The sequence below is a fragment of the Gadus macrocephalus genome, chromosome 14 (assembly GCF_031168955.1).
Source record: "Gadus macrocephalus chromosome 14, ASM3116895v1".
Classification (NCBI taxonomy): Eukaryota; Metazoa; Chordata; class Actinopteri; order Gadiformes; family Gadidae; genus Gadus; species Gadus macrocephalus.
This window is the reverse complement of record NC_082395.1, coordinates 16,253,671-16,272,785: the sequence shown is the minus strand read 5'-3', so window position 1 is coordinate 16,272,785 and position 19,115 is coordinate 16,253,671. Positions and strand designations below refer to the sequence as shown.

The 19,115-nt window shown below is 43.4% G+C and overlaps 2 protein-coding genes and 1 non-coding gene across 4 annotated transcripts in view; 2 read left to right on the top strand and 1 right to left on the bottom strand.

The window, feature by feature from the left end:
- Window positions 1–3,988: 3,988 nt before the first annotated feature.
- On the bottom strand, window positions 3,989–9,206 carry cry5 (cryptochrome circadian regulator 5). The gene is made up of 10 exons (XM_060071452.1): window positions 8,949–9,206; window positions 8,263–8,457; window positions 7,688–7,806; window positions 7,163–7,320; window positions 6,426–6,566; window positions 5,876–6,043; window positions 5,307–5,447; window positions 4,551–4,702; window positions 4,247–4,467; window positions 3,989–4,167 (listed from the first exon to the last, which is right to left on the bottom strand). The coding sequence occupies exons 1-10, from the start codon at window positions 9,161–9,163 to the stop codon at window positions 4,109–4,111; spliced, it is 1,569 nt and encodes a 522-aa protein (XP_059927435.1). The 5' UTR covers window positions 9,164–9,206; the 3' UTR covers window positions 3,989–4,108.
- A 709-nt stretch (window positions 9,207–9,915) lies between these two features.
- trnah-gug (transfer RNA histidin (anticodon GUG)) lies at window positions 9,916–9,987 on the top strand. The gene has a single exon. It is a non-coding gene; the product is annotated as a tRNA-His (tRNA).
- A 213-nt stretch (window positions 9,988–10,200) lies between these two features.
- LOC132471796 (FERM domain-containing protein 5-like) overlaps window positions 10,201–19,115 on the top strand; it is a 55,641-nt gene continuing 46,726 nt past the window's right edge. The window contains exons 1-2 of one of the 2 annotated variants that reach the window (XM_060071074.1): window positions 10,201–10,827; window positions 11,300–11,411. In XM_060071074.1, coding sequence (XP_059927057.1) covers window positions 11,310–11,411 — 102 coding nt within the window. In that variant the 5' untranslated portion in view covers window positions 10,201–10,827; window positions 11,300–11,309. Of the gene's footprint in view, window positions 10,886–11,299; window positions 11,412–19,115 lie in introns of both variants that reach the window. The other variant, XM_060071073.1, reaches the window with a different exon arrangement.

Sequence of the window (19,115 nt, the reverse complement as noted above, 5' to 3'; positions counted from 1 at the left end):
GACAGCCAGAGATACCGCTATTTCAGAGCATTGAATTTGTCGATTGCTTGTAAAATAAATTGTCGATACATATTTGTATTAATTGTTTGAGTGTTTGTGTCTACCTGCCAAGAGACTGCAGCTGGACATTACTTCACAGCTAAATCTGGTAAAATGCATCTCATCTTATTGTGCAAGAGTGTTTTTGTCTATGGTCCCTGGAATGTTATGTGTGGCCCTGCACAACAGTGAGCAGGCCTCCATAGCCTTGTACTCACGGTATTGTCCCTGAACTGAACACAAATTTGAGGGAAACAATTTGAAAACACACAATACATTCGTAAAGTCTTGCAACTAACAACTGCTTTTGTAGATTTAGTCTTAATGCGTATACAGACTTGGTTTGATCCATTCTGCCCTCTCTATAGCTGTGTGAACCATCTGACAGACAGGCAGTTGAATAAGTGCCACCGGCTGCTGGCTGTCTTCACAGGGACTATGCCAACCCTGGGGCCTTGTGCCCATTATGGACTGGATTCTCCCAGGGGTGCTGAGGGACATCAAAGCCCAACAGCGGTCATTAATTGGAATATGTTTTTTTAAACATTTACCACTTTCAGTATGTAATGTAACTAAGTATGGTAACTAAACATGACAGAGTGTGAATGAGGTTGGTGGAGAACTAGACTGTGTTCTCCATCTTGTTTTCCAACCGGCTCTATTAAGCTCTGTGAAGCGCCTCCAGTCCCTTCGCTGTCTACGGCTGGCAGAGTTAGTGGGGCAACCAATATTAACTGGGGCTACATAACCTCTATTGTAGAGGTAATGAATGGTGTGTGCATATCATGTGTATATGTATATTACTTACAAAATATATATGCAAAATGCAATAGATAAATACCATTGAAAACTATACTATAAGCAACCAGGCTTTGTAACATGTGTCTTTTAGGAAATTCGAACCATGATGAAAATAGGGATGGAAAAGTTTATTTTGTTATTTAACTAGTTCAACAAGAAAAATAATCACCAATCGAACCCTCCAATATTTAAATCCTGACAAACTTGATGGGAATATCAAATAAAAATATAAATTTAAAAGATTCCCTTCAAAAGTTATCTGTTATGATGGGTCTATTTAGCCGATGTCTGTGACACACAGACAGCTGTTTGCAGCAGAGAAGGCGCGCAGCCAATAGCTACAGTCTATTTCCCAGTCATTGCATTCGTCATTTACAACACAGAGATTGGAGCCACCTGTGTTACCAGGCCAGATACATACGCACACAAAATCACACATGTGCACAAACACACACAAACACAAATACACACACGCACACACACACACACACACACACACACACACACACACACACACACACACACACACACACACACACACACACACACACACACACACACACACACACACACAAATCCAAACACACACACACACACCAAGAAGACAGACAGAAACAGAAACACAGGTAGACACACACACACACACACACACACACACACACACACACACACACACACACACACACACACACACACACTCATGTGAGCATATGCCCATTTTCTGCCAAGTTGAACATTTAAAGCCTTTTTAGTCCCACAACAGGTGCCGTGGGACTCTACAATAGGGGCCAACATGTTAGACTGTGACTGCAGTGCGGCTGAAAGAACTGATGTGTTCCCTGACTGACGCTGTGGAAGGCTGTGGAGGTGACGCATAGAGCTGGAGACAATAGTTAGAGGACACATCCTTGGTGCGCGGGGGCAGCACCTCCTCCTTAGTGCTGTGCTGAAGAAGAGCCATGTTGACCAGGCTTCAGTTGTGTGTCCTGACCTTTAAAAGTGGACTAGTGTGGCGGCAGTGTGTCAGGACAGGAAGTATTTACTTTGCTCCCACACATACAGGAGTAGTTTCTAAAACCAAGCAGTCATGCTCGTTAACTCTGGTCTGGCAACAGTGTTTTCCAACCATTTTCTTTGTTTTATATACCCCAGAGCCCCATCAGTACCCCTTCCACTTCTCCCCTGAACGGATATAACACTTGTCTCATTTAGCGCCGTTATCTACACTGTTATGGCCTCTGCATTTCAATTAGAGGTGTTCTGCGGTCTTCATCTGAACTTGATCAGCAACACATTTTAATGTCTACTCATTTTGAACCCCCAGTATCCCCAGTAGGGAATCACTGACCTAACATGTGTCCAAGTGTGTCCAATGCCGCAGTATCAGAGCACATAATAGAAATAGTGATGGGGTTATTCGTTCGCTGCCTGTATGGAGAATTATCCACTGGCATAAATCAATCGTATATAGTATAACCGCGCAAAGTGTTCCGGCCCAGCTCGGAAGGGACCCCAGAACGATGAGTGGAAATGGAGGCTGACACTCAGTCGTAGGACAGACGGACAGACGGATTAAAAGGCTGTTCGGATGGAACATGGAACTGTAAAGCCAGGCCAGGGTTTGAAAGACCCTAGACCTGCCAGGGCTTGTCAGGACTCTGGCCGGTCGAACATTTGATACACCTCCCACCTGGGACAGATAGGTATTATGGGATGTTGGGACCGTGGCGACACTGGGTTTGTGCCTATGGTCTCCCTTTGCCTATCTCTCAAAAACCAATCTCTCTCAAAAGTGAACCAGTGTTCACTTCAAATACACACACACACACACAGACACATAAAAAACAGTTTATACAAACAAGCTCACACATCCACATCCACAGACAAACATCAACACACGCACAAACAAACACACAGAAGGATGGACACACACACACACACACACACACACACACACACACACACACACACACACACACACACACACACACACACACACACACACCCATGTTGGCAGGATAGATGGTGTTGATGTTTGAGGGGTCTCTGTGGAAACCCTGCTTGGCTTTGTACTGCCCCTGTGGAGGTGGTGACATCACTGCTGGGGTATTCACGCCATGTTCAGGGCCAAGGAAGAGCATTCCAGAAGACACTTGACCTCCCAGGACAGCTGAGGCCCACGTCTCTGTGTCTTAGGCTCCCGAACCCGCACACATACACAGACACGCAGTCCAACACGTCATCACAGAGTCATTACCATATGGGACGCTACATATTCATACGCCCTCCCCCCCCGGCCCGACCATAATGGCTGTTAGTCTGGCGCCCTTGTGTTACCGCTAATAGGACCGATTTTTAGTTTGCACAGACTACTGATCTGCAATTAAGCAGAAAGGACGGCGTTTATTAATTCAGGCCTGTTTTCTGAGGTATTCTGCCAAAATGTTTAACATTTGAACAGAATGTGTGGGAATTTTTAAGAAAGATACGGCATGTAATGTTAAAAGTAGGCCTGCCTTCTGGAGATGAAATCTTAAATGTTTCCAATTTTTCTAACCGAGAAGAGTGGTCCAAACTCTGTATGGGCTTATTAGAAAAGTTCTGATTTACTGGTGTATTCTTAAATCTTTGGTTGTGCTTTTAATGAGTGTCTCTTGTTAGATGAGACAACGTGATAAACTAGGTTGCTTGCTCTTCATCAAAAATGGAAGAAATGAAAAGAAAACGATGGAAGAAGATGAACAACCTCATAAAATAACATTAAAATGTTTCCCTTGTGATATAAAATAAGAATGACTGGCTCAAATTAAGAGCTATGTGGAGCCATTATGATCTTCAAGCATAGTTACAAATATTTAAACATTACCATCCTTTGTGAATCTTAGAGTGCCCTCTAGAGACAGTGGTGGGCTTTATTTTAATCTCACCAACCCAAGTTGTGAGCTACTTTGAACTTTAGGACTGATATATAATTATCAATATTATGCCTTGGCAGCTGACAATTAGTACTCACTTACGACACCATTCCGTTTCCAATGCAATTTTTTATTATTCAAAACGATAAAAGTAGTACAGTATTTTTCGTTAGATATAGGATGGTTGACTAATATTATCCCTGAAACTAATGATAAAAAGATTGTTGAAGGCATGTAAAAAAATATTGTTTTAATAATGTGTTCATATAAACATAACTATGCATAATCAATTCTATACCCCCGACTTTATAATACAAGTGATGCTGAAACAGAACAGATGCAGGATTGTTATATTATTTCTTCTTCTTATTCTTCAGCATGTCCAAGACAGACGGTCCCTTGCGCTTCTCAGCTACAACAAAAACAACAAAATTATTTCAAATAGACGTAAATATAGACTTAATATTACAAGATTCAGACTCTTTATTTACCTTTCATTGGTTGTGGCGATTTGGAGACTCCCTGAGATCTCTTCCCATACGATGTTTTCATGCGCTGGATGTTCTGTTTGCTAATTACTTCGTGCTCTACTATTGGAGAGGGGTAGTCTTTACCCACAATGCACCCCGCCGCCTTCTGAACACTAAGGGGTGCCTTCCATGGTTCGTATATGTACTCAACAGGGAACTTCTTCAACACCGGTAGATATTTCCTACAGAATAGTAATGAGTTTATGGTGAGCACATTCTAAAAAAGGTTTTCAAATCGGTTAATTAATGAGTATCAAGATCTTACTTAATGTATTCTCCGTGTTTATCAGTCTTCTTTCCAAAAGCGATGGGGGAGTAGACCCTGAAGTACTGGTGGAAGAAGGCGCTGGCCGACAGCCACAGCCAGTTCCCTGCGTTCAGAGCCCAGTCTCCGTCCAACAGTAGCCCCTCAAACACCTGGGGATGAAGAGCAATATTCAGGATAACTTGTGATAAATGTCCATGATAGTTGCAATCAATACCCAGCACAGTATATATGACTGTATATAATATACAGGATAATGTATGATAAATATCCATGATAACGTTCAATAATTATCTTGCATAACGAATGATAAATACCTAGCAGAATGTACAATAAATATCCAGGATAACATAAGATTAATATCATGATAACATACGATAATTATCCAGTAGAACGTACGATAAATATCTAGCATAACGCACACAATGATCCACTATAAAATACCGTCAATTTTTGCATAATGTAAGCTAAATACCCAAGATAACCCGAGATAAATACCCAGCATAGCGATAAATAGTACACGATAAACATGCAGGATAACGTGCAAAGAAGGGATAGGGGATATGCTTCCCTCTAAGAAGGAAATACAAACACACACACACACACACACACACACACACACACACACACACACACACACACACACACACACACACACACACACACACACACACACACACACACACACACACACACACACACACACACACACACACACACACACAGGAAAAAAAGCTTTAATAAGGATGTACACACCTTCTTGCCCTCCTCCCAGCTGATCCAGAGGTCTCCCCTGGTGAGGAAGCAGGCCACGGCGTGCCGCGCCAGGTGGTGGATCCAGCCCTCCTGCCGCAGCTGGGTCATGATGGCGTCGATGAAGGGGAAGCCAGTACGAGCCTTCATAGGGAGACAAAGACAAAGACAGAGAAACAGAGAAAATGGCAGAAAATGGGTGGTTACAGGGATCCATGACGTCTACTCCTTGATTCAATTTGGAATTTCATTACGTATAGGATTAACGTTTGTCTCTTGAGGCATCATTAAGGTTCAATTAGAAAGCTTATTTTACTCCAAAAACACAATATTTTCGAGCCAAATGCAGAGATATATTGGAATCTTCACATGCTTTGCCAAAACATTGCAAAACATTGAACCATAAACATAACATCTCGTGAATATACATTTTCCTGTAGTCTGAGACAGGAAAACGGCAGGAAGTATGCACTCCATATGTCGGTTACTAAGGTAGCTACTTGTTTCTCTTTTTTTCAAATGTTCAATGCATATTTCCACTCTACCGCCACATCATTGCCCCTGGAGCCTACCTCTTTCCAGGCGCTCAGATACTCTGGGTTGGTGTCCCAGTCGATCTGGGTGCACACTGGGTTGTCCAGCATGCGGTCGAAGTTGGGGACCCCTACACTGGCTGTGTAGAAGAACTCTCTCCACAGCAGCTGGCCGTGCAGGGACACAGGTGGAGCCGAATGCTTCTTCTGCACGACAAAAGCAGTTGTCCCCATTTTAGTGTGTCTTCAGATACTATAAGAAATATAAATAGAGCACGGCATAGACGGTTTTTCCGATTGCATTTTGATGGTGTTTGCACCATTTCACTGGTATATTGTATTCAAGTGTTACAGTTATGCATGAAGTACAAGCATATTATTAGGTATTATAAGCACTATTTTTGTGATGTAGGCAAAATATTGTTGTGGTTTTTGGAGTGCTACGACTCATAAGTTGCTCTTGGGAAAGAAACAAAAACCAGCTGTCCTTCAATTGTATCTGATTTTGGACACTTTACCATTGTAGCACTAAAATCTGTTTTTGCTTCAATGTTGAATTCCTGTAAATCTAAAACACTGAACCACTCACCCCTTGGTAGACGTCAGCCAGTCTCCACCAGAAGGTGCGTGCAGACAGGCACCCGAAGGTGAGGTAGGGGCTGAGGACGGTGGTGCTGGGGCTGAGTGAGTTGGGTGCAGTCTGAGGCTTCTCAAAGCTGCACACCCACCCCTGGAAGAACCAGAAGATATAATGACCTTAATCCACATTGGTACATCATGTTATTATGACGTTAATCCATATTGGACAACATCATATTATGACGTAAAACCCCATTGGTCAACAGGGAGAATACCTTTCATACATTTTGTCACGTGAAATTACAACTTTTGTGGATATCATTTGTTCTTCTTCATTGTATTTACATTGTTGACGTAAAACCGACTCTCCAATGACAGGAAACTATCAATCTTAACCTACTATTTATCATATTTACGACTGCACTTCCATAACTGTGGCACTTTCACCAGTAGGGGTCGCCATTGTATTTAACAGATTGGACCATTTCGTTATTTTAAAAACACATTTTATCTAAAAAGGGACTCAAATTAAAATACAGATACTAGGCAGTAAATGAGCAAATAGGGGTTCACACACTCATCAGACATTGGGGGATTGAACCCACTACCTCTCAGCTGGGAGTGGAACCCCCTAGCCACTCTGCTACCCTGTTCCAAGAAATAATTAAAAAAAACGTTTGAAATAAATTGGAATAGCTCAATTAAACACCCATGGTTAGAGAGACCACCCTTGGTTCCCCGTCTTACCGTTCTCTCCATGCTTTCCTCCAGCCTCCTCAGAGCCTCCTCCTCTCCCCCAGGAAACAGTGCTTCCTGCAGGCAGGACAGGTCATGTCCCAGCTCCTCCAGGGAGGGCAGCCCATACTGCTGCTCCTCATGGCTCTCCACACACGGTGCCTTCACATCTGAGGTGGACAAGCATTCTATAGGTTAGGCCAACTGTTTTTCGTCTTTCCAACTTCCAGTACGACAACACAAGCTTCCATAATCTCCTGTATGGGTCTACACAAAGGACTGCTCCTGATCAATTCCTGCAGTCTGAATTGTCTGTGTGTATGTAGTGTGCTTAATATATCCCCGTCCGTGGTATTAAGCTTTCTTGACTGTCATTTCAATTGAAAATATGTATAATGTAATTTGAAAGACTTGCCATGTACCATACCCATAAAGTATGGAGTCTTACATAATATGAATAATTTCTGTATATTTATGTTGTGAGTACATTGAACTCGACTCCCAGTATATATATGTAATCGTTTCCTGCTCTGTTACCCTTTATGTCTTCAACAGTCGGAGAAGGTATTGGTCTCTTTGGGGGTCCCAGGGTCTTCAGAACAGTCTGGAAACGGCCGTAGGTCAGGGGGGCCTTCCCGTTGTTCTCCTCGATGATCCTAACACACACACACACACACACACACACACACACACACACACACACACACACACACACACACACACACACACACACACACACACACACACACACACACACACACACACACACACACACACACTTAACCTTCCTGAAAACACTACTGGACATCAGAAATATCTGACATACAAATTTTTCTGCTAACTACACCAAATCAAATTAAACATATTGGGCTCTTAGAAAGGGAATGAGGGAACACATAAAGAACAACAAACAGCATACGTTTTCAACTACAGGTGAAAGACATCCGAATCACAAAGTCCACACCATTTTTTAGAAGTGAAAAATTAAGTAAAAAAAGCTTTGTTTGCAGATTTTTAGTTCAAACATATTGTCAGTCCCTCGGTCCTACTATTCCAGAGAGACACTGCTTTTCCGGACTAGATAGTGGGAAGAGGTCCAGTGGGTGACTGACCGGTCGACGTCATGCAGCGTGTGGGAGATCTTGTAGACGACCTCCACGCCGTGCTCCTTGGCCAGCTCGGACACCTTCAGGTCCCTGCTGCGGCTGTAGGGCTCTGTATCGTACTCATAGGTCATCCGCGATACGCCCCACTTCTGGAAGAGCTGGGGGAGGATGTCCTGCGGCTTGCCCCTCACCACAAACAGCCTGGAAGGGAAACATAACGTTCATATTTTGACTGGGATTCGACTGACAGTTGAGCGGGACTGTGCCCGGAGGTGGACAATGCCTACCAAAAAGCTTATAAAAAAAAAAAGATGATAAAAGCTGTGATAAAAATCGCATCCGGTTGTCACTAATAAGTTTAATTACATGGTTATGCGAGGCAAACACTTTACAGGACAAGGAGGGTTCTTTGGTGGCAAGATCTCAAAGCATTTGATTTGTATTTTTAAGTCTTTATGTATGCTGTGTCTTATTATGAAGTTATTATAAGGTTGACTGTACATTTTTTTTCACATAAAATGCCGGAAAGTGCTAAAATGTTATTTCAAGTTTTGATGCATGTTTTTCCACATATTTCTCTAGCAGAACACTTTGGCCACACAATGTGGTCATTAGCTCTATTCAGTACGCATACCATTTCTGTATCTTGTGCCCGTTATAAAATATAAAGTATGATTACTCCTGCACCCTACCTTAAGTTGAGTTTCCTCAGACTGCCGTCGAGGTCCTGGAGTGACCCCATGAGGAACCTCCAGGGGTTGACCCCCATGCTCTCTTTGTTGTGGATGCAGGGGTCCAGGATGAACAGAGGATAGATTTCCTTACATCCCCTCAGAGCCGACATCAGGGCGGGATTGTCGTGCAGACGGAGTCCCTTTCGGAACCAGTGGATGCATACATGCGCCATCCCAGCTTCAATTAAAATATTAATTAAAATATAAGTAAAGCAAATTAACAAAGTTTATGTTTCAATGTAATGTTAGAGCAACCTGTGGGTTGTATAAAAAACACTCAATTATCTTCAAAGTTGTATCTTACAATGTACTGTATATTGTTATATCAACCAACCAGTGTGGCACTGGTTTATCTTGGTTAGAAATGTTAGTTCAACACAAAGGGCACAGCACATGCCCATTCACGATGCAATGACTTAATAAAATAACACATAGACATATTTTGGCGATATCTGCATGACTGTTAACAATAACTTACCCGAAAAAAAATGCAAAAAATATCAAAGGCTCTACGACAACACGTTTCAGTGAGTTGCAGAAAGAAACACTGTTTTGTAACCCGCTACCTCTACGTTACAAAACGACGCCACGTAAACGTAAAATCGCTTCAGCCAATAAGAGAGAAAAACAGACCAAACCTAGCCTAACGATTGGCTGGAATCACAAATTCCACGCCCACTTATGGATGTTTTAGCTCTTCACCACCAGATGTCAACACTGTTCGAGATGGTTGAAAACTGTTAATAATATGACGAAAAATCCTTTCAATAAAACAATAGCAAGAATATTTGCACCCATTCGAAACAAGCACGCAGGAAACAGTCGATATGCAATTAAAAAAAACGCAAACAGGGACCGAACCGGACAATTCTATAGTATATTAACCACTATAGAGCGGTCTTGAACCCAGAGCCCATCGTAGCTCGCCGTGATCGTATAGTGGTTAGTACTCTGCGTTGTGGCCGCAGCAACCCCGGTTCGAATCCGGGTCACGGCATTGATTCACAATGTCACGGCAGATGGCTCCCTTTTTTTCGCCAGTTACATTCTTGGTTATTATTTGGTGGAAATATATACGAAACCTTTATATCCTTCGCTGATTGTCAAATCTACTATGTCAATAGGGAGTAGGGCTATGGCATTTGCCAATTTAAACGGAACGTTATTTTTCAAAGAAGTATCTGGTTTACGGGGTATTCCTATTTGTCCGAATAAAGCGCGTATCTTGTTGTGAAACGATATGTGTTATTATGCATTTTGATATTACAAGCCCCAAAAAATAAGTAAAGTGGGACCGCCAACAAATACAATACAATTGGACGCCACCAGACGGAGCTATTCCACAACGAAAGGAGTCGTCGATAGCCTCCCACGAAGTTGGGTGCTTTTCACCAAACGTGGTTGGGTTTTCCTCTGCTTTACTTGTTTCAGGCAGAAATGTTCTGTTTGGTGGTCCAACAACGTTGAACAAACTGCTTATCTTCAGCCAACTTCCACAGGGAGAGTCCTAGATCCAATTAATATATTTGATGGAAATCAATAAAATAGCTGTTTTTTAGGATCCAGCAAACGACTCCATCTCCCAAACGAAGGACTAATTAGCAGAATTTCCAAAAAAGCAGCACTTTAACTAATGAACAACAGTTTCATAGCAGGATGGACATTACATCACACACCGCCACCAGGTGACGACGATCCAAGGGATTTCCAACATGTGGGCGACGGACTGAATGATGGCGTGAGAGATTCTCTCTGCGTTTCGCACGCCGTTGGACGACGCGAACGCCACTCACGGTGCGCTCCGCCCAGACGGTCCTGCTGCCGCGAGTGGCTCTCGGTGAGAAGGCTGCAATAAATGTCTGACGAAACCAACAGTTTGGACCGACCAGGCAACAGTGTGTATTCATTCTCATGGAGTAGGGAAACGTACTGTCTGTGCGAGAGCCCTTGACTGACTGTGTTTGTGTGTATGTGTGTATGTGTGTATGTGTGTGTGTGTGTATGTGTGTGTGTGTGTGTGTGTGTGTGTGTGTGTGTGTGTGTGTGTGTGTGTGTGTGTGTGTGTGTGTTTGTGTCACTGTGTGTATGTGTGTATGTGTGTCTGTAAGTGCGTGTGCGTGCGTGTGTGTATGTGTGTGAGAGAGAGCCCCGCACTTGTATGGAACGATGCACAGCCAGCACCGTCGCGCACGTCTGTCATTTCTCGGCATGTGTTGGATAAAAAAAAAACAAGGGCGCTGCTAACGTGAACGAGTACAACTTATTGATGGTGTGTGCCCTTCTGTCTGCTTGGCTCCGTGCACGACCAGAACCGAGGAGATGCTGAGCCGTCTAATGAGTGGCAGCATCCGGAGTCTAGACAGGGAATATGACTGCACGGTGAGGCTGCTGGACGACACCGAGTACACCTGCACCATACAGGTCAGTGCCAGACATGTCTTCAACTAGGGGAAGCAGACAGGTGCGTCGATGTGAAGGGAAACGGCATTCATGCACGACTTCTCTTTTGAATACCATGTGTACGTGGGTTTTAATTGATCTATGGGGTGGACCTCGACTTCATGAATGAAGATGTGAGCTTTTAGAGTCAACTAAGCTGCTCACTGCGTGTGATGCTGCTGGGGCTGTTGTTTGTGATTCAGCCTCCGTCATTTTGGACCAACTAGACCGGAGCTTGCTGTCGTCACACATTACCTGTGTGGAGATCACGTGGTCGCATGTCGCGGTCTCTCCCGCTCCCGCCACCTGCATTGCGTAGCGAACGTGAAGTGGTTGATGGGCGATCATGCTTTGTATTCCGCGTAGGTGACCAGTATGCGTCACCTGTCTCCATACGAATGCGTTATGTTTTGCTTCTGTGTAGACTATGCTTTTGTAAATGAAATGTTGAAGATGTTGAAGAAGTCATTTCATCCCATGTCGTTTCTGTCATGAATTTGAATTCGGGAGGGTCTGTTTCTTGTTTTCTGGTGTAACGGAATGTTGCCATATGTCCACAGCCCTTTTCATTCTTCTTCTGTCCTGCTCTCTTCTTTTTATCTTTCTTTCGTTCCTTAAAAAAATATGTATTTAAACAGTGCTTCAATGTTATTTACATAATCAAGAGAGACAATGCAATGGCTGTTCATTAGAACTAGAATTGAATGTCTGCCTGGTGTCTGGGTGTCTGGGTGTGTGTGTGTGTGTGTGTGTGTGTGTGTGTGTGTGTGTGTGTGTGTGTGTGTGTGTGTGTGTGTGTGTGTGTGTGTGTGTGTGTGTGTGTGTGTGTGTGTGTGTGCGCGTGCGTGCGTTCGTGCGTGTGTTTGTGCGTGCGTGCGTCTATTAGTGAAGTGCTGGATTGGGATGATGTACATGTATTTACCTGTATGCCATTTGTGGCACCCATTGCACTCCTGACCATCCCTGGAAGAAGGGATCCCCTACACTGCGTTTCTTCTCAAGATTTCTTCCTTGCTGATTCAAGGGAGTTTTTTCTTGCCCGTGTGGGGGCATGGGTAAAGGGGGGTGTCACAAATATTTGGCCTGTTAAGCCCTTTGAGACTGTAATGGTGATTAAGGGCTATACAAATAAAATTGAATTGAATTGAATTGAATTGAATTGAATTGAATTGAATTGAATTGAATTGAATTGAATTGAATTGAATTGAATTGAATTGAATTGAATTGAATTGAATTGGAGGCCACCAAATATACACTTAACCTGCAACAATAACACAACTACTACATGACCCCCACCAACACACCATATTATTCCCACTTATTTGTGTGAGAAGAGACACATGTGATCCCAGGCTAACACATGGATGTCCACATGTGTTTAAATGCTTCTGAGGTCGGAGCCTCACATTGTCACAAGGGGTTTAACAATGGAATATTAAGAATGGTACCTACAAAGACAATCTCTGACTTTGCGTCTCATGAATCTTAACACCAAAGGCACCGGAAGCCTTTCAAAATCTTGAAAGCAAGTGGAAACAGAGCCCTGATGACAGAGAAAATAAAAGTCGACTTTCTTCTCAGGCCTCTCCCTGTCTCTCTGCATCTCATCAGAGACCAAACAATCCCTATCCCAACAAGTGTTTGCCATACTATCCCAGCCATTTCCACCAATGTCCCACTGATATTAATGATTTGTTGTCTTGGAGGGTGATGGTGCTGTGGAAAAATAGCTCACGATAATGACCATTTATGTGGCCCAGGCTATTGTAAACCTCTCTCTGTATAAATATGTTATCATCATTTCTCCATTCAGCCTGAAGGGACAAACTGGACTTATTAGTGGACAAAAAGAGTCACCGGAAAAACGCGATTTTTACTGTTGTGCAACAAAGGTTAAGTTATTCTTGTCTTCCTTTCTCTCATGACTGTCAAACCAACGGTTTTATGATTTGATGTGGATGTCAACGGCGGAACAGGAAGGCCAGATCTGCGGCGCAGGACACTTTCATCCCCAGGGGTACATTCTGTGTACGCGGCCAAGATTAAAGACAACACAGGATTTAAACATAAAAAACATAGCTTTGTCATAGACTTCCCTCACTCTGCCATGAAAAGGAGGAGGGCCTTCCTGACACTGCTAGAGGAGGGGGTGCTCTAGTTCCTGGCGCTCCTCCGAGGTTTGGCCCAGAATAGAGGACCTGTGGGCCATGACACGGGTCACTCTTCCCATTAAGCGCCATTAGTTTACACCTGGAGCCGCTGCTGCTTGTCAGACCAGCCTCGTATCTCTCTTTCCCGTCCTGAACGCCAGCCAATGTTTTTTCTGAGGGGGGGGTTGGTTTTCTATTCCCCATGTTTTCCTTATATTCTCACCGTAGAGAAATGCCCACACTTGTGCAAACTGTCCGTGTGTGTGTGTGTGCAATAAGAAAATCAAGATTATTGATTTAGCTTATTTCCGCTGCCGATTAAATGTCACCAGGATGGAATGGTGGTCATAAGCACGGTGGGAATGGTTCTTTGCTGGTCGTTACCAGGGTGGAATGGTTCTTTGCTGGTCGTTACCAGGGTTTAATGGTTCCTTGGTGTAATGGTTCCATGGTGGAATGGTTCCGTGGTGGGTGTTACCATGGTGGAATGGTTCCAGGGTTCAACATAGTGGTTGTTACCAGGGTTACATGGTGTTGGTTACAAGATGGTTGTTCTGCGGTTTTAACCCATCGGCCGTTACCAGGGTTACATGGTGGTCATAACCAGGATGGAATGGTGACATGTTGCTTGTTAGCAGTGTCGAATGGCAACTTGTTGGTTGTTAGCAGTGTTGAATGGTTACACGTTGGTTATGAGCAGTGTTAAAAGGTTACATGGTGGTTGTTATCAGTGTTGAATGCTTGCATGGTGGTTGTTAATGGGGATAAATTGCAGTCATTACCAGGATGGGATGATTACACGCACGGTGGTCGTTACCAGGGTTTAATTGTACTTACTGAGCAAGAGGGAAACATACACAGACACGCACAAAGACACACACACACACACACTCACTCACTCGCACACACACACACACACACACACACAAACGCCCGCACGGGCACAGGCGCTCACACGCACAAACGCACAGGCACTCACACACACACACACACACACACACACACACACACACACACACACACACACACACACACACACACACACACACACACACACACACACACACACACACACACACACACACACACACACACACACAACCTATTCTTGGTCTCGCATGGCCAGATCAAAGTGTAAACTGCTTGGAATTTGTAGCTGCAGTGGGTCTCTTCAGTGGAAATGAAATGTGCAATGATGGCATGTGGGGAGCTTTAGAATAGAGCAAGTGGGATAAAGTCTAGCAGAATGTGAGAGTGAACTTAGTGAAACAATCATATTTGCTTAAACTGGCTTCTTTGGTCTCACACACATACACAGTTCATATATTGGTGGTGGTTAGTGAGGTCCCCCCTTCACTTTAGGCGTCTTTGAGTGTTATTAATTATTCTTCTTCTTCATGTTTAACCTCTGTTTTCCTTTTATTCCTAGTCTGTTTTACATAGTTTTGAATGATGACTATATGCTCTGTAAGGTGACCTTGGGTGTCTTGAAAGGCGCCTCTAAATTAAATGTATTATTATTATTATTATTATTATATGTCGGTTCCTATAACAGTCAACCACATGGTAGTCTTCCTCAGTTCACTCCGTTCAAAGGGACACAGCAGGGGGCTTGTGTTTCATCTGATAGTTGTATAAGAGTTGTGTAACCATGCCACCCTGTATCTTTCCTCACACACCCTGAGTAGACCAGAAAAGGACAACATTGGGTGTTGACCTTCAATTCAAACACTTGATGGATCACATAATGCTATGTTGGTGATCATAACTCTACTCCACAGAGCGTATCAATGCTAGGTTTGCTTTAATGGACTTATACTTATAACAAACAAATGCATTTGTAGCCTTACATACTGTGTGTGTACATATATATATATACACAATATATGTATCATATTGAATTAATTCCATAATAATTAAATAACTCAAGATATAATATAATTAATTCTAGCGTTTCCCCCTCACTGAAAGCTGTGTAATATATTTTTCCATTCTGCTAATGAAATGGTTTGGGGGGCTGCGGCTCCAAGGCTGGTGCCCGGTCTGGAGGGCGCCGTTTGTGATGTGCATTGTGAGTGCCTTATGAGCTAGCTCCTTTCCTCCAAGTGGTCTGTCTTAAAGATCATTGTTAGCTAGTCGGCTCTCGCTGCTATATCCGGTGTCAAGCTTGTAAGATATTTGTTTTTGAGGTCTATGATTAATTTCGTGTCCTATTGTCCTATCCCTCAAGCATGGGCTTTGAAAACCTCACATCAATTCATGTTGTAACGTAATACAACTGTACCAAGTACAGTTTGACATAGCTACAGCATTTTTACGTTAGCGTTTACAGATGCCAACACATGTGTTTATCTGAACTATGGTGATGGTTTATTTTATTGAAAATGTCAAAGCTGTTTCAAAAATAAAAATATGATAGGTTAAACCAAGTTAAAAACAAAAATAAATATGTAGAGATAACATCAGACAAATGTATACTATTAGATTTTTGAGCTTCGTGATTAGAAAATATTCAAATATGAACTACAAGGTTGTATATTTAATAGATTATAACAGTTCAAGCATCTCCACGGTCTCCCGCTGAAACCTTCCTATTGTGCCTCAGAAGCATGTAGGACTCACACCGGAGATATATTCCCATTATAAATCATAGAACGGGAACGGTAGTGTAGCCTAAGGAGATTAATTTCGAGCCCCCTAGAGCTTAGTGTGGAGTGAGAGTGGGGTGACGGCTGCTTATCAGCTCCACTGTGGTGCCATGTGTGTTCAGCAAGGGAATCATGACTTCCTGGTTTGGCCCTCAAAATAAAACAATTGAACCACAAAATGAAGAATGTAATCCCTCAAAGGCTTTATTGGGTTTTCAGGTGAGGTCCAAATGGTCTTGAACTGAAACTGTATCAACTGGGGTGTCAGTGATGTTGTTCCCTGAACTCAAATAACTCTATTCACTATTGATTATTAGCTCTGAGTCTAAAAGATAGACTCATATTATATATCTCTTAAATTTTTCTTCTATTATTGTCAAGATAGTTGACGATCTCAACATAGTTGACGATAATAAGCCATTTTATCACTGTTACTGAAATAAGTCCCTAATTTAGAGAAAAAGGGGTAAAATCCTATGTTTTTGCCATTCTCCCCAAAAGACTATGTGAACGTTCCACTCTGCAGCACACGCAGGTGGGTTATTTTCGTGATGTCTGCCTTTTTTCCGAGGCACTCCGACGTCACAACCAAGGGGCACCAGAGGAGTGTGTGTGGACGTTTGGAGCTCTGTCGTGGCAGCGGTTAACTGCGGTGTCTGGGAGAAAGTTGAGATTCTCTGGCATCTATAGTATTTAACTACAGTGTGCATTTCATATGCAACAACATCGCTCTTTGTAACGCTCATACAAAACGACGGTACTTAAAAAGTATCACAAATTTGGCGTGGGTCGTAACCATAGGGATAACACGCCACCTGCTTTCCTAGAACTCTCAACCCTTCAACAATACGATATATTGTTGATCGCCATACATGTAAATTATGCTTTTGTTTAATGTTAATATTAATGTAATTTGTAATAGTTAAGCTTCTGTCGGTTAGGCACAGAATAGAAAATTCTTATATACTGTTTGTCTATAAAGTCTTATAAAAGAATTACTGACAGCAAACTTTTAAATATTGCTCTCTCTCTTTCCAACCATATTGCAATTTCTTCATCATCTATTTTTCCTCCTTTCTGCTCTTCCCTGCTTCTCTCCTTCGTTCTTCTTCCTCTGGGCTCCTGGCTCTCTCTCGCTTTCTTCCATCCCTCTCGACTGTTAATCTTTCTCTATCTATATCTAACTCCTACTGCTCATTTTGATCCATCATCCCTTCTCACCATTTCATAACTTACTCAACCTATTGCACTCTCTCTCTCTCTCTCTCTCTCTCTTCTCTCTTCTCTCTCTCTCTCTCTCTCTCTCTCTCTCTCCTCTCTCTCTCTCATCTCTCTCTCTCTCCTCTCTCTCTCTCTCTCTCTCTCTCTCTCTCTCTCTCTCTCTCTCTCTCTCTCTCTCTCTCTCTCTCTCTCATCTCTCTCTCTCTCTCTCTCTCTCGTCTCTCTCTCTCTCTCTCCTCTCTCTCTCTCTCTCTCCTCTTCTCTCTCTCTCTCTCTCATCTCTCTCTCTCTCTCTCTCTCTCTCCTCTCTCTCCACCATCCCCTCCTCTGCCCCTGAAGCAGCACTGCAACTCGGACGAGTTGTGAGCCTCAGACAACCTGACTCGGGCAGATGACACGCCAATGACACGCTACATGCTGTAACACAGCGAATCGATCCACCCGAGTCCCCTTATAGACCCTATTTTCATAAGCCGTGATTACACACAACCGGCCATTCACAAGCACAATTTATTAACACCTTCACAATTTATTTTCTCTTCTTCAATCCCATTTCCTAAATTGCTTTCGCCTTTATTGCCTGCCAGCCAGCCTACATTAGCGCTCAAAGCAAACATCAGCTTATTCCTGTCCCGCATTGCATCCTGTTCAAAGCTTTGGGGCTGTAATGTTGATGGAGAAGGAGAAACCCACTCAAAGGTGGCCGCAATATACAGGAAATATTCAAGTTTCTTCCGAGCACATTACTATTTCAATGCCGAGGGCCATGATGAAACACATCGTAGGAGCCGCCTGGAACACCAGGATGTCCCTGATGCTGGACCACCTCTGGAGAAGGCGATGACTCAACTGACAATGCGAGTGCTATGAACATCTACGCCGAGATTGATTTGCCCATTTAATTAGAGCGTGTTATGATCCAGCTGTGGAGGCTTTTATGTGCCACCCTGTGTGCATCTGAAACTCCCTCTTTGACTCGTATAATTTCATTGCACAGACATGATTAAATCTGTTTCTTCTGCAATTCTTCTTCTCCAATCGGGGCTTTATGCAGCACCTAAGAAAATGCTGTGATTACATAAAGCAGTGTCTCTGGAGTTCATCGTCTCCCCTCTTCTTCCCTCTCTTTCCCACCAGTTCCCTCTTTTACATAACAAATGTGACTAGACTCAGTTGCTGCACTGGGTCGTGGCTCAATGGTTGTATGACCCTACCATTTGCTAATTCATCATCATTCATGAAACCCTCTCTAATCTCTACTCATCACTGCCAGTGTGCACAGGCAGCTCTAGCCCACGCATTCCAAATAGTACAGTTACAATACTAGAGAAACAGCTTTAAAGTACACGACCTGGGCCAGACACCTGTGTTGGCTTCTTCTCCGCAGGCGTTCAGTTCACAGAGAGCGAGAGAGCGAGAGAGAGAGAGAGAGAGAGAGAGAGAGAGAGAGAGAGAGCGCAAGGGGGCCTGAAGTTGAGAGAGAGAAGGGGGCCTGAGGTTGAGAGAGAGAGGGGGCCTGAGGTTGAGAGAGAGAAGGGGGCCTGAGGTTGAGAGAGAGAGGGGGCCTGAGGTTGAGAGAGAGAGAGGGGGCCTGAGGTTGAGAGAGAGAAGGGGGCCTAAGGTTGAGAGAGAGAGGGGGCCTGAGGTTGAGAGAGACTGAGCGGGAT

Excerpts from the sequence above, each read along its gene's own strand:
- cry5 (XM_060071452.1), bottom strand. The coding sequence starts at position 9,163 with ATGGCGCATGTATGCATCCACTGGTTCCGAAAGGGACTCCGTCTGCAC. Across the intron at positions 8,458-8,948 it reads CTGAGGAAACTCAACTTAAG|GCTGTTTGTGGTGAGGGGCA; the intron begins GTAGGGTGCAGG and ends TTTCCCTTCCAG. Across the intron at positions 7,321-7,687 it reads GACTGTTGAAGACATAAAGG|ATGTGAAGGCACCGTGTGTG; the intron begins GTAACAGAGCAG and ends TGTCCACCTCAG.